This window comes from Hemicordylus capensis, chromosome 5 (genome assembly GCF_027244095.1).
Source record: "Hemicordylus capensis ecotype Gifberg chromosome 5, rHemCap1.1.pri, whole genome shotgun sequence".
Lineage (NCBI taxonomy): Eukaryota > Metazoa > Chordata > Lepidosauria > Squamata > Cordylidae > Hemicordylus > Hemicordylus capensis.
Genome location: NC_069661.1, coordinates 162,755,111 through 162,767,498, shown reverse-complemented (window position 1 = coordinate 162,767,498; position 12,388 = coordinate 162,755,111). Strand labels below are relative to the sequence as shown.

Below are 12,388 nucleotides of genomic sequence, written 5' to 3'. Positions count from 1 at the left end.
ATGAACATCTGAGGCGCAAGCTCACTAATTTGTGGACTATCTAACCTATTTGAACCAAAATAGGTACAGTTGCAGTGAGTGACACACATGGACACCTCAATGGCATAGCTTGTGATGATGTCATCCATGCCGATTCAAGATAGCAGAAACAAACATTTGAGGCACAAATGGGCTAACTTGTGAACCGCTTAACCAATTGGAACCAAATTTGCTGCAGCTGTAGGGATTGTGACAATGTCACCCACCTCAATTCAAGATGGTGGACATGTAAACTTTGGAGGTGCAAGTACACTAACTTGTGGACAGTCTAACCCATTTGAACCAAATTTGCAACAGCTGAATGGGCACACAGGGATGCCCCAATGGTGTAGTTTGTAATAATGTCACCCACCCCGATCAAAGATGGCGGATGCATAAACTTTTGAGGCACAAGTGCACTAACTTTATGGACTGTCTGACCGATTTGAACCAAATTTGGAACAGCTGTAGTGAATGACACACAGGGAAACCTCAGTGGTACAGTTTGTAATGACAACATCCACCCTGATCCAAGATGGCATACACATGAACATTTGAGGTGTAAGAGATATAACTTGTGGACCTTGATTTGCACCAAATTTAGTCCAGATGTAGAGACTAGAACAACTTGTTTCTTTTTTAATTTGCGGATGCTTTTATTTTATCTTTTTAATTGTACCAGCATTTCCCAGTGGCTTGAACTGGGTACTGCTTGGAATTTTTAAAAAATGTCTTATTATTGCTTGTAGCCAGCCCTCACTGGCTTTAATAACTGGGGTGCTGGGCTGATCCCCCCTTTTAAACAATTGTACCAGCAGCCCCTAGTGGCTTTAACAGGGTGCTGTTTGGATGTTTTAAAATTTGAATTTATTATTGCTTGTAGCCAGCCCCCAGTAGCTTTAATAACTGGGGTGCTGTGCTGATTCTCCCCTCCCCCACCCGCCCACCCTTTGCAGCCTAAAGCTGTACCACTGCCATGTCCCTGGTGCATTAATTTTTGTTTTTTGTATGCTGGTGTGTTCCGTGCCCAGCCTGCCCACTCCCTTGGTATCCATTTTTAGGGGTTTTTTATTGTTTGGATATGTGGGTACCTGACTGGTATGTACCCACCCCCCTCTGCTCTTGAGTACTGGTGGCTGCTGGGTCCAGAATACATTTGAGAGCAACACCTGCCAGGCTCCATCTGAAGACTGTGGGATGGAAGGTCCCAGCTGAAGATGCTGAAAGGTGAGAGCCCCCAACCTTGGTCAGGTTATTAGAACTTAGGGTTTGTTAAATAGGGCCTAGTTTGGGGAAGGGAGGTACCAGTAGGACAGGAGGTGTGGGCTTTGGTTAAGACAGGCCATGGTAATCCCCTGCCCTCTAGATCAAAGAGTCACCCTTCAATTATTAATTGGTTTGCACTCTTAAGAAGCAATAACATATCCTGTGAATACATGAATAACCTTTATTCAAGATCCATGGGAGATTTTAGACTGAGTTAAACATTCAAGATAGTTAATGTGCAATACAGACTGTCCCACTTTACCTAGCCATGTGAGAGTATCTGCATATATATTTACTGTGTTGGGCAATAGTCTAAGGATGTGAATGGGCACACATTATTATACCATACATTTATGAATAAAAACACACACAGTGTATTAGTAAAGATGAAATGCCAGCTGAAAGGTAGTAATTTTATTTGGGATTTTTTTGGCATGTGGAAATACAGAGCACAGTGTGCCTCAAGTCTATCATTTAACAGTTGTTTATTCAAGCTTAAGGCTCACATGTCTGCAATTTATCTTACTTTTAATCTTCTGTAGAATTTACCTGAGTATGAATATTTTAAAGTAAACATAATATACATAATCTATAAGATGGGGAAAATACACACATTAAAATGTTCCAACAGGTTTCTGACATGCTTCAGTAAGACGGAAAAGAATATTTGAGGGCCCCTTCATCCCATTGTCTAACTTATTCCCAAAAGGTACAATAATTTGTAAAGAAGGCTGTTCCACCATGAAAATTTTATTATTATTTTTAATTAAAAAAATAAAAGGAGAATCCATTGGAATTCAAATAATCATTCCAATCTATAAGTTGTTGCTTATAGATGGCACTTTCAAGTCTCCTTTTCCTTCAAAACAGTTGTCAGTATGGGGAGGTAAAGCCTAGCAAGGGGATCTTTCACACCTTGTGTTGATTTGCTCCTCCATAAATCAACCCTGCAACCTCTGCCATCATTTCATCAGTCGGTATCAAAAGGTCCTGTTCTTGTTTGGTCAAGTGCATAAGCTAATCAAGAGATTTGCCATGCAGAGCATGGATGTGTGTATAAGGCTAATATTTCCTTTCATATCTTGCAACTACAGTTCCAGTGCATCCCAAAGCATTTACTGTAGACAATACAATTGAGCAAAACAATTCCAGAACGAGTTTTATCATCACAGACTCAGATCTATTGGCTGTGTGTAGTAATACAAGATGCAGAGAAAGAAAAAGAAAAAGATCAAATCTCATTTAGCATTATTATTAGTTTGATGAACACAGTCCATTGGGGCCAACTGGTGCACCATTACAAATCTAAAATTTTACTGGAATCCATTCAAATGGATGACGATCAGGTAGAATCTTAGCACTGCCACTACTGTGTCATCAGTAAAAACAAAAGCTATAACCTCTTTAAGGAAAGAACCAAAACCAATTCATTACACAATTGGACACAATTGGACACAATTAATCCTCCCTAATTCAACAGGATCCAAGTGCACTTACCTGTACTGAATTGTGTCCATGTTGAAAAACATGCACATGAGTTTTCAGAGAGACAGGCAGCACTAGTATTAATTTCTCATATTTAAGGCTTTGGAGATGAGACCCTCATATTTGCTTTGCTAAATATGTAATCAGGTGGTGAATCTTAGAATGTTTTCAGTTCTTTTCAGTGGCCTAACCTCATTTCCCCAAAATGATGGGTGTTGGGGTGCGGACAGAAGCGGACTAAAGTCAGAAATTGACCTTTATTTATTTTTTTAAAAGCAAATGGGCAATTGCATTTTAAAGAGACCGAAAGCAATTTTCATAGGACAGATTGGTAGGGATGTGCACGAATCGATTTGGCACAGCCTGTCAAATCGTTTCGGTGGGGCAGGGAGCAGTACCTTTAAGCATGAGTAAAGCAGGTCCTTACCTGCTCCTACACCGTTCTGCTGCTTTGGCCCAGCTTGCGCTGTGGCCATGTGCATCCTGCAGTGCACAGGCTTCTGGGTGACGCCCCATGGGCACGCATGGACATCTGAGTGGCACAGCACTGCACTTGGGGAAAGTGGCAAGGCAGCGGAGGAGCAGGTAAGGACCTGCTTTACTCATGCTTAAAGGTACTGCTGCCTGCCGCACCGAAACATTCATGCACACACCTACAGATTAGTAGTCATAATTGTATGATAATTGTGTTGGGAAGGCAACAATTAACATGCACTAAAGGCAATCTTAAGGGCATATAAACAAGTACAAAACATACATGACAGAAGTTTTTAAAAAGCATCTAGATGTTAAGAAAAGTTCTAATAGTTGAAAAGTATCCATAAAGCTACACAAACAAAACCCCAGGCAGTTTAAAAAATACTGATTCTTGATATCTCCATTAACATTCCACTGATTTTTGTTTAAAAATCAGTATTTTATTACATTCCACTGGAATTGTGATCAACAACTTGCATGGCATCCAGGAAATGAAGGATAAATATTATGTACACATCAGTTCCAGATTTATTTTTCTATAAAGGAGAAGCAACGAATCAACAGTAAAGGACATAAGAGTCCCAACAATTTTGCAGTAATGAAATCCATGCCAACAGAGGATTTGGTTTACCAAAAAGAATAAAACAATCTAATCCAGAGGAACTCTGTGCCCTGTAAACACTGGAATTTTCCAACAGCAACTAAAAAGGAGAGAGAGGGGGAGGGAGGGAGAGAGAGAGAGAGAGAGAGAGAGACTGCAGCTCAACCTTTTTTAAAGAAAGAGAAAAAGAAATTGTTGGATGCCTAAACAAAGAGACACGATCCAGCCAGAGCTAAGCACCTTAAAACCTTTGGACCTCAATCCCTTTGATTACACATTGGTATAAACATCCCATTGACAATGATGAGATTTTAAAGTGCATAACTTTGGCTGGATTGTGTCCATTATGTACAATACTAAAGGCAACTTTTTTATTCAGTAAGGCTTGTATAAGATATTTAGAGGTTTATCAAACAGCCAACATATTTCTTATATTTTCAAAAGCTTCTGCAGTTTTTAAAAAGCCACTAAAAGTATAAAAGTCTTTCTGTAAGAAGTGGTACGTGGCACCATGAAGGATAGCTTGGTATTCCTTCTACTGAAACACACACACACAGCTTTATGAGCACTGTGCTTTCTAACAGGAACACAACTAGCAAATGATGTCATTGTTCTGTTCCTCTGGAGAAAAGGGGAGAAAGGAGAGAGATAAAAGGGACACAACCCACCAGCAATTCCACTGAAGTGAACAGCTGCATTCTTGTACAATACAGATCTTATCATTTCAGTGGGAAGTTTCCAGTGAATTGTGTCCAAGGGTTTTTGTGTACTACATCATCATCTTTATAAATATGTTAAATACACAATGATATAGTGTGTATACATATTCCAGGTACCTTATCCTAGCATGTATTATTTTCATGCTGTACATTTAACCATGATGGTGGGTGAATGCTTATTCATTTAAGTCACAGCCGGTGTAGCATTTAATGTAAATCCACTGGTTATGCTGTAAGTTGGCATCAAATGAGACTTTGGGATAGATGTCCTTAATCATTCTTTTCCAACCCAGTTTCTACATGTTGCTTTTTGCCCAACTAATTGCAGTCTTCAGATTCAATGCTGTGGTTTTATGTCTGCCACTTTTTGAAGATAGTTCTGTGCAACAGGCATAGAGAGAATAAACTGAACAGTCCTTTGTCCCATCCTATAGCAGCCGTAGCCCACCAGTCCAAATACTGTGGCCTTTATGACAAACTTGAGGATCTTACTTGAAGTTGATGGAGGAGGCACACTGAAACAGGAAGGGATGGGGAAAGAAACTTTTTTTTTAGCATAGCTGAACAGAAATACATCACTATTTGTACTCACACACTATAATTGTTGACATTATCTTCATAACAATCCACTAGTAAATGCATTATTGCAGTTTTCATATACCGATATTTTTGTTCATATCTGTGCCAACTTGGATGCCAAGATTTTTGCAAAGTCAGGGATTGAGTGCTTTCAGATCCTGTTATATTGGATAGTTTTCAGATTGTGTTGCCCAAAGATGTGAGCAGCCTTCTTCAAGGTCTGAGACCTGCCACCTGTGTGTGTGTGCTCCTTGCAGCTAAGGAGAGTGGCCAGCGATGGCCTGGGGTCCTGAACTGCAGTGGTAGCAAATGCCTCCATCAAACAAGGGAGGTGTCCTCCCTGAAGGTGGTGGTAGTCAGGCCCCCTCCTGGGGTGAAAAGGCCCTCTTCCTTGGACCCAGCCATGCTGAATAACCTTTGGCCAGTCTCTAATCTGCCATTCCTGAGCAAGGAGTTGGGGCATGTGGTGCCATCCCAACTCCTGGTTACTTAGATCCTTTCCAGTCTGGCTGTAGCTGGAGTAAGAGACACAAACTGCTTTGATCAGCCTGGTGGATGCCCTATGGTGTGAGATAGAAAGGAGATTTGTTGATTCTTCTGGACTTCTCCGGGCTTTCAATACCAGTGACCATGATATTCTTCTGGCTAGCTCTCTGGGCTGGAATCCAGGGGCACTATTTTATGTTGGCTCCGGTCCTACCTGAAGAGCCATATCCAGAAGGTGTTGCTGGGGTGACACCAGCTCCATCCCTTGGCCATTGACCTATAGGGTGCCAGAGGATTTTATTCTGTTCCCCAAGCTGCTCAACATACACATGAAACCACTGAGAGGTCATCTGCATCTTTGGCTGTGGTGTCATTTGTATGGCAATGACACCCAGCAGCAATACCTATCGTTTAAACCAACCATACTAAGGGCACACTTGATGTCCTGGGGTGGTGCCCAGAGGCTGTTTTGGATTGGATGGAGACAAACAAATTTAATCCAGATAAGATGGAGGTGTTCTACATCAGTAAAACTGGTAAATTCAAGTAGTGAGGTAAATCTTGGATGGTGTGTTACTCCCCGAGAGACCAGGTTCATAGCTTGAGGATTCTCTTGGACCAGATGGTCTCCATGGAGGCCCAGGAGGTGGCAGCAGTGTCCAGAGTGCCTTTTACCAGGTTCAGCTGGAACCTCGCTGCAACTCTATCTGGAGAAAACAGATCTGGCCTCTGTTATACATGCATTGGTTACATCCAGTTTGGATTGCTGCAATGTACTCTGTGTGGAGCTGCATTTGAAGACAGTTCAGAAGCTTCAATAGCTTCAGAAAGAATGGTAGTGGGTGCTAGTTTCTACATAGGTGTTTCAGCTATCCTATACCAGCTTCATTGGTTGGTAGTTTGCTTCCAGGTCAGATTCAAAGTAATTCTGACTTTCAAAGCCCTACACAGCTTTGAACCGGGGTATCTGTTGTATTTACTCATATGAATTTTCCAGGGGCTAGCACTCGATTTCGACTCCTGGCACCCACAGAGCCCTGTGGTTTTCTTTTGGTATAATACAGGAGGGGTTTACCATTGTCTCCTCCCGCACAGTGTGATATGATGCCTTTCAGCATTTCCCTATATTGCTGCTGCCCAATATAGGTGTTCTCCATAGTCTGGGAAACATACCAACGGGTATTTGAACTGGCAACCTTCTGCTTGTTAGTTACGCATTTCCCTGTTGCATAACATGCAGGACCAAGGACTGTGACACCCACAAGTAATCTTGCCAGCAAACAAAAGGAAACCTGTTGCTTGGTAGCCAGTGCTCCGGAGCATTCCCCTCCCTTCTTCTCTTTGGCTGCCTACATGATCAGGCTCAGCCCACCTCAACCTCAGCCTGATAGGCTCAGCAGTGAGAGAAGAAGTAGCAGCTTGTCTATATTGGCAGGGAGGCAGCACCTTCCCTAACCGCTCCTACCCCCCCCCCCCGCCCAAATCATCTCTCTCTCCCCTGCCCCATTTGGCTCAGTTAAGGATCTGCCTTTCAGCAGCCCAATTCTCACTAAGCACACAATCTCTCTCTCTCTCTCTCTCTCTCTCTCTCTCTCTCTCTCTCTCTCTCTCTCTCTCTCGTTAATTTGATTTCTTTCCCTTGGTCACTTCTACTGATTTCTGGGGATTTCCTCTAGCTTCCTGTCTCCTCTTTCTCCCCTGCCCCTTCCCTCAGGCAGGGTGGCTGCCTGCAGTGCTCAAAATTTCATTCATTAGCATCAGTTGTCACTGACCAAACTGAATATTTAGTGCCCCAGAGCAAATCAGGACCCCTCTGCCCTTTGCATGTTGGCTTGCAATGCTCCCAAACAGAGTAGCTGACAAGCAGCTATTCTGTCCAACCACCAGCAGGCCTGTAACCAGCCTTAAAAGTGTGTGTGTGGGGGGGGGGGGGAACGGGGGGGGGGACTGCAGAAGTCCGGGGAGGCAGGTTATAAATGTTCAGTGAGAACAGTCAGTGAGGCTGGGGAGGAAAGAGAATTTTTTGGTGTGGGAGGTACACACCATGCCACCAGCTGGCTATGGGCCTGATCACCAGTCCTGTCTGATCTCTCAGGATCTCTTAGGAGCTGGAGCTGCAATTGGGCTGCTGAAGCAGTTGTAACTCAGATGATGGACTCCCTAGTGGAAAGATGGAAATAGCTGGGGCTGCAAAGGGTAAGCTAGGAGGAGGCTGTTAGAGAGTGAAACATCAACACTCATTTGCAGCCTATTCACACAGACATCCATAAGCTTGCTGCTGCTGCTGCTTTTATTTTGGGTCAATGTGGAATTGATTTTCTTTGCAACCTGGACTGGTTGCTTATTTTTTAAATTTAAAATACTTATGCCCCTCCCTTCCAGTACGCTACTGCTCAGGGTGGCTCACAACATTAATAAAACAGATAGAGTATAAAATAAGAGACTAATAAAATTAAACAAGTTAAACAACTTTAAAGTCCACATTAAAATGACAATTAAAATTACATTTTTAAAAAAGTTTCAAATTTTAAAAAAGCTGAAAACTCAGAACTATAAAACTAAAGAACCTACCAGAGGTAAGCAGCAGATAAAACACTAAAAAAACCTGTTTTAAAAAGATGTGTTGAGGGAAGGAGCATGGTGAAGCTCTTCAGTTCCAAAGCCGAGGGGCCACAAGCAAGAAGGCCCTATCTCTAGTCCCCACCAACCGGATCTCTGTTAGTGGTGGGGCCATGAGCAGGGCCTGAGATGATGAACAGAGAGCCCTGGCAGGTTCATATGCACAAATGCGGTCTGACAGATACCCTGGCCCCGAGCTGTGTACAAGACCAGCACCTTGAATCTAGCCCGGAAGCGGACCAGTAACCAATGAAGCTGCCGCAGGATGGGTATGACACTCATGAAGCAACTTGCGCCAAAAGCATCCTTGCAGCAGAATTCTGGACCAGCTGAAGCTTCCAAATAGTCTTCAAGAACAGCCCCACATAGAGTAAATTGCAGTAGTCCAATCTGGAGGTTACTCAAAGCATGAGTGACTGAGGTGAGGTCTGACTTCTCCAAGTAGGGTAACAGCTGGCATACCAGCCATAGCTAGTAAAAGACACCTCTGCCACCTGTGCCTCATTGGGTCCAGAAACACCCCCAAGCTGCAGACTTTGTCTTTCAGAGGGATTGTGACCCTGTCCAAGACCAGGTTTACCTCACTACTCTGATGATCAGTTTTACCAACCCAGAGCACTTCTGTCTTATCTGGATTAAGCCCCCATTCGGTCCAGAACAGCCTCCAAGCACCCGCTGACTTAAAAGATAGGTAGAGCTGGGTGTCATCAGCATACTGATGGCACCATAGCCCACACCGATGGATGACCTTTCCCTGAAGTTTCATGTAGATCTAAAACAGTATAGGGGACAGAACAGATTCATGTGGCACCCCAGAGGCCAAAGAGTGGAGCAGGCATCCCCCCAGCACCACCTTCTGAGTACGAAACTGCCTCTGAGTACAAAACTCCTACCCTCCAGGTAGGAGTGGAGCCACTGTATAACTGTGCCCCCCCCCCCAAGTCTAACCCCAGCGTGATGACCCAGAAGGATACCATAGTCGATGATACTGAACGCCGCTGACAGGTCCAGGAGAATCAGAGTCACACTCCTTCTGTTTATCTCCCAGTGTAGGTCATCCACCAGGGCAACCAAGACAGTTTCTGTCCTGTATCCAGGTAGGGGGCCAGACTGGAAAGAATGTAAGCAATCAGATTCATCCAGGGCTGCCTGGAGCCAAGATGCCACTGCTATGCAGGGCAGAAAGCTAGGGAGTGCCAGATCACTCAGGCAGCCCCCTCCTCCCGCTCCCCTGCCCTACCAGCTGGTACTGGAAGGAAGTGCTGTTGCTGAGCACCAGTCAGCATTTGCATTTCCCTTGCTTCTGAGCCTGTCAGTTGGGTTAGGGGGGTGGGCTGAACATGTAGGCAGTCAGTCATGAGAAGAGAAAGAAGAAGGGATGTTGGCTGACACTCCTCTCCTCTTCCCTCCCTTCTAGATAGGGCTCCTTTTGGCTTGCAAGATGAGTCCTCTAATCAGGAGCTAATGGCACAGTGCCTTAGCGAGTTGGAGAGGTGGGAGTGCTCCATGTACCCACTATGAACCACTGCAGTTGACAAACCCTGCCTTACACAATGAAAGAACATCGGTGTTTTTCATTTTCCAGCAGCACTCTGTGTCTGTAGTTCACATATATATCATTTTGTAATACACCAATTCCTTATTTTCCTACTTTCATTGAAATATTTTTCTGCTCTGCAAAGTTCCACAAGGCTCCATACCGTCTCCAATGCTATTTGACATCTACATGACATCTACATGAAACCGCTGAGAGATCATCAGGAGCTTTGGCGCAGAGTGTTATCAATATGCAGATCTATTTCTCCAAATCAACCTCATCAAGAAATGGCATAACTTCCCTGAATGCCTGCCTGGAGGCAGTAATGGGCTGGATGTGGGAAAACAAACTGAAGTTGAATCCAAACAAGGTAGAGGTACTGTGTGTGTGTGTGTGTGTGTGTGTGTGTGTACACCCAAGAGATGGCGTAGATCTGCCTGGGGTTACACTCCCCCTGAAAGATCAGGTTGGGAGTGCTCCTGGATCCAAAACTCTCTCTGGTTTCTCAGGTTGAAGGCGTGACCAGGAGTACTTTTTATCAGCTGCAGATGATATATCAGCTACGTCCATTTCTGGAGGTAAATGACCTTAAAACAGTGGTGCATATGCTGGTAGGCTTGACTACTGTAATGCACCCTAAGTGGGGCTGCCTTTGTACATATTCCAGAAGCTACAATTGGTACAGAATGCGGCAGCCAGACTGGTCTCTGGGACAACCCGAAGGGACCATATAATACCAATTTTAAAAGAACTGTACTGGCCGCCAATATGTTTCCAAGCAAAATACAAAGTGCTGGTTATTACCTATAAAGCCCTCAATGGCTTGGGTCCATGGAATTTAGGAGAGCACCTTCTTTGTTATGAATTCTGTCACCTATTAAGGTATTCTGGAGAGGTCCAGTTATGGTTACCACCATAACTCATTTGGTGGTTATGTGGGACTGGGCCTTCTCTGTGGCTGCCCTGAGACTTTGGAATATGCTCCCTGTTGAAATAAGAGCATCTCCTTCTCTGATTACTTTTAGGATGATGCTCAAGACACACTTGTTTTCTCAGGCTTTTAACTGAAATTTATTTTAAAATGTTTAATTTTATTTTTATCTTAGAAGATTTTTACTTTATTTTCTGAAATTTTAACTGTTTTCACTGTTTTATATTGTGTTTTAAATTTTATACATTACCTAGATATATACATATCAGGCAGTATAAAAATATTACAATTAGTCAACAGCCTCTCCCCCACCACCCTCAACTTGGTGTTTGGATATTCTCCTTTCCCCCCCTGTAGCACACAATACATAAAACCCAAGACTTATTTGGTTCAGTTGATGGAAATTCTGTACTTAAGGCCTCAGTACTGCTAAAATAAAACATAAGCCAATACTGAATAGCTGCTTAACCTTGTTTGCAGACATTTTGTTTCATCAGGAATCACCTTCACCCTCCAAATAGTCTTAAAAATTAGTATACTTCCTACCAGATCTTAGCATCAACTGAATCACTGGAAATTCACTATACTTCATCTTTAGTGTAATTAGTACTCTGCCACTGTGTCTCATTACTAGCTTCCCTCCCGCTTTTCTTTTCTTTTTGCACTTCTTGCCATATGTGAGCTACAGAAATTGTAACTTACAAAGAAAGTGACTAAACCTACCGGTGAGAGAATTACCTCATTATTTCCTGGATGTTCAAATCAGTGTTCCAGTTCTTTTCAATCCCAGGCACATGACCCATTCCAACAACTCCTACTACAACAGAAGGGACACATCTTCTAGGTTCAGCTAAGCCAGAGAAAGAAGAGAAAGAAAGATTACATTAAGTGCATTTATTTGTATTCTTGGGTTGTATTAAAATGCTATGCTACCAAAATGCTTGTCTTCTCTAATGGTGCATCATCTCACTTTTAGAGTCCTGATTGAATTCATTAGGGTTCTTGACATTCTGGCAGCAGCAGCAAAGGCCAACAGTAAAAGTGGTTGTTTGCAGCAATCCAGGAAATTACTATCATTCTTTCCTTACTGGAGACTTCCCATCTTTAATATTATTACTATTATTACTATTAAATTTTTCTTGTATACCACCTCTGCCAAAGACTCTAGGTGGTGAACAACAACAATAGCACTAAAAAAAAATTAGAGAGCAAATGCCTGGCGAAAAAGGTAGGTCTTGAGAATGGCTTTAAAAGCCACTAAGGAGGGAGCTAAACAAATGGGGGGAGTGGTCCAAAAAGGGGTGGCCACAGAGATGGCCTTCCTATGGGCCCAGGCACTGCAAGTATCACTGTGTTATCCAACTGTTGCTTAGAAAACCAAGAACTGGTGCACAAAAAAGGTGCTCAAGGAGTTAAGAGAACTCAAGCTACCCAAATGACATTCCTTATAAGATGTACAGTCAGTGTGAAGTCACTTTTCAGCAGTAGCATCCTCATTATGGAACTCTCTTCCAAGCAAAACTGAAATGGCCAACTCCAGTTTAGCTTTCAAAAGCTTTAAAATGCTTTGTATACAATCAGGCCTTTGGGGTACAATACTAGTATTATCTGTTTTGGCTTGCAACTAAAATATTATGGCAAAGTCAGAGATTGGCCAGGTTGAAACTCCC

General features: G+C 43.1%; 1 protein-coding gene across 3 annotated transcripts in view; it reads right to left on the bottom strand.

Moving 5' to 3' along the window:
• Positions 1-1,665: 1,665 nt before the first annotated feature.
• Positions 1,666-12,388, bottom strand: part of TRABD (TraB domain containing) — a 54,942-nt gene continuing 44,219 nt past the window's right edge. For 2 of the 3 annotated variants that reach the window (XM_053257164.1, XM_053257165.1), the window contains 2 exons: positions 11,457-11,568; positions 1,666-5,081 (listed from right to left, as the gene is read on the bottom strand). In XM_053257164.1, coding sequence (XP_053113139.1) covers positions 4,904-5,081; positions 11,457-11,568 — 290 coding nt within the window. In that variant the 3' untranslated portion in view covers positions 1,666-4,903. Of the gene's footprint in view, positions 5,082-11,441; positions 11,569-12,388 lie in introns of all 3 variants that reach the window. The other variant, XM_053257166.1, reaches the window with a different exon arrangement.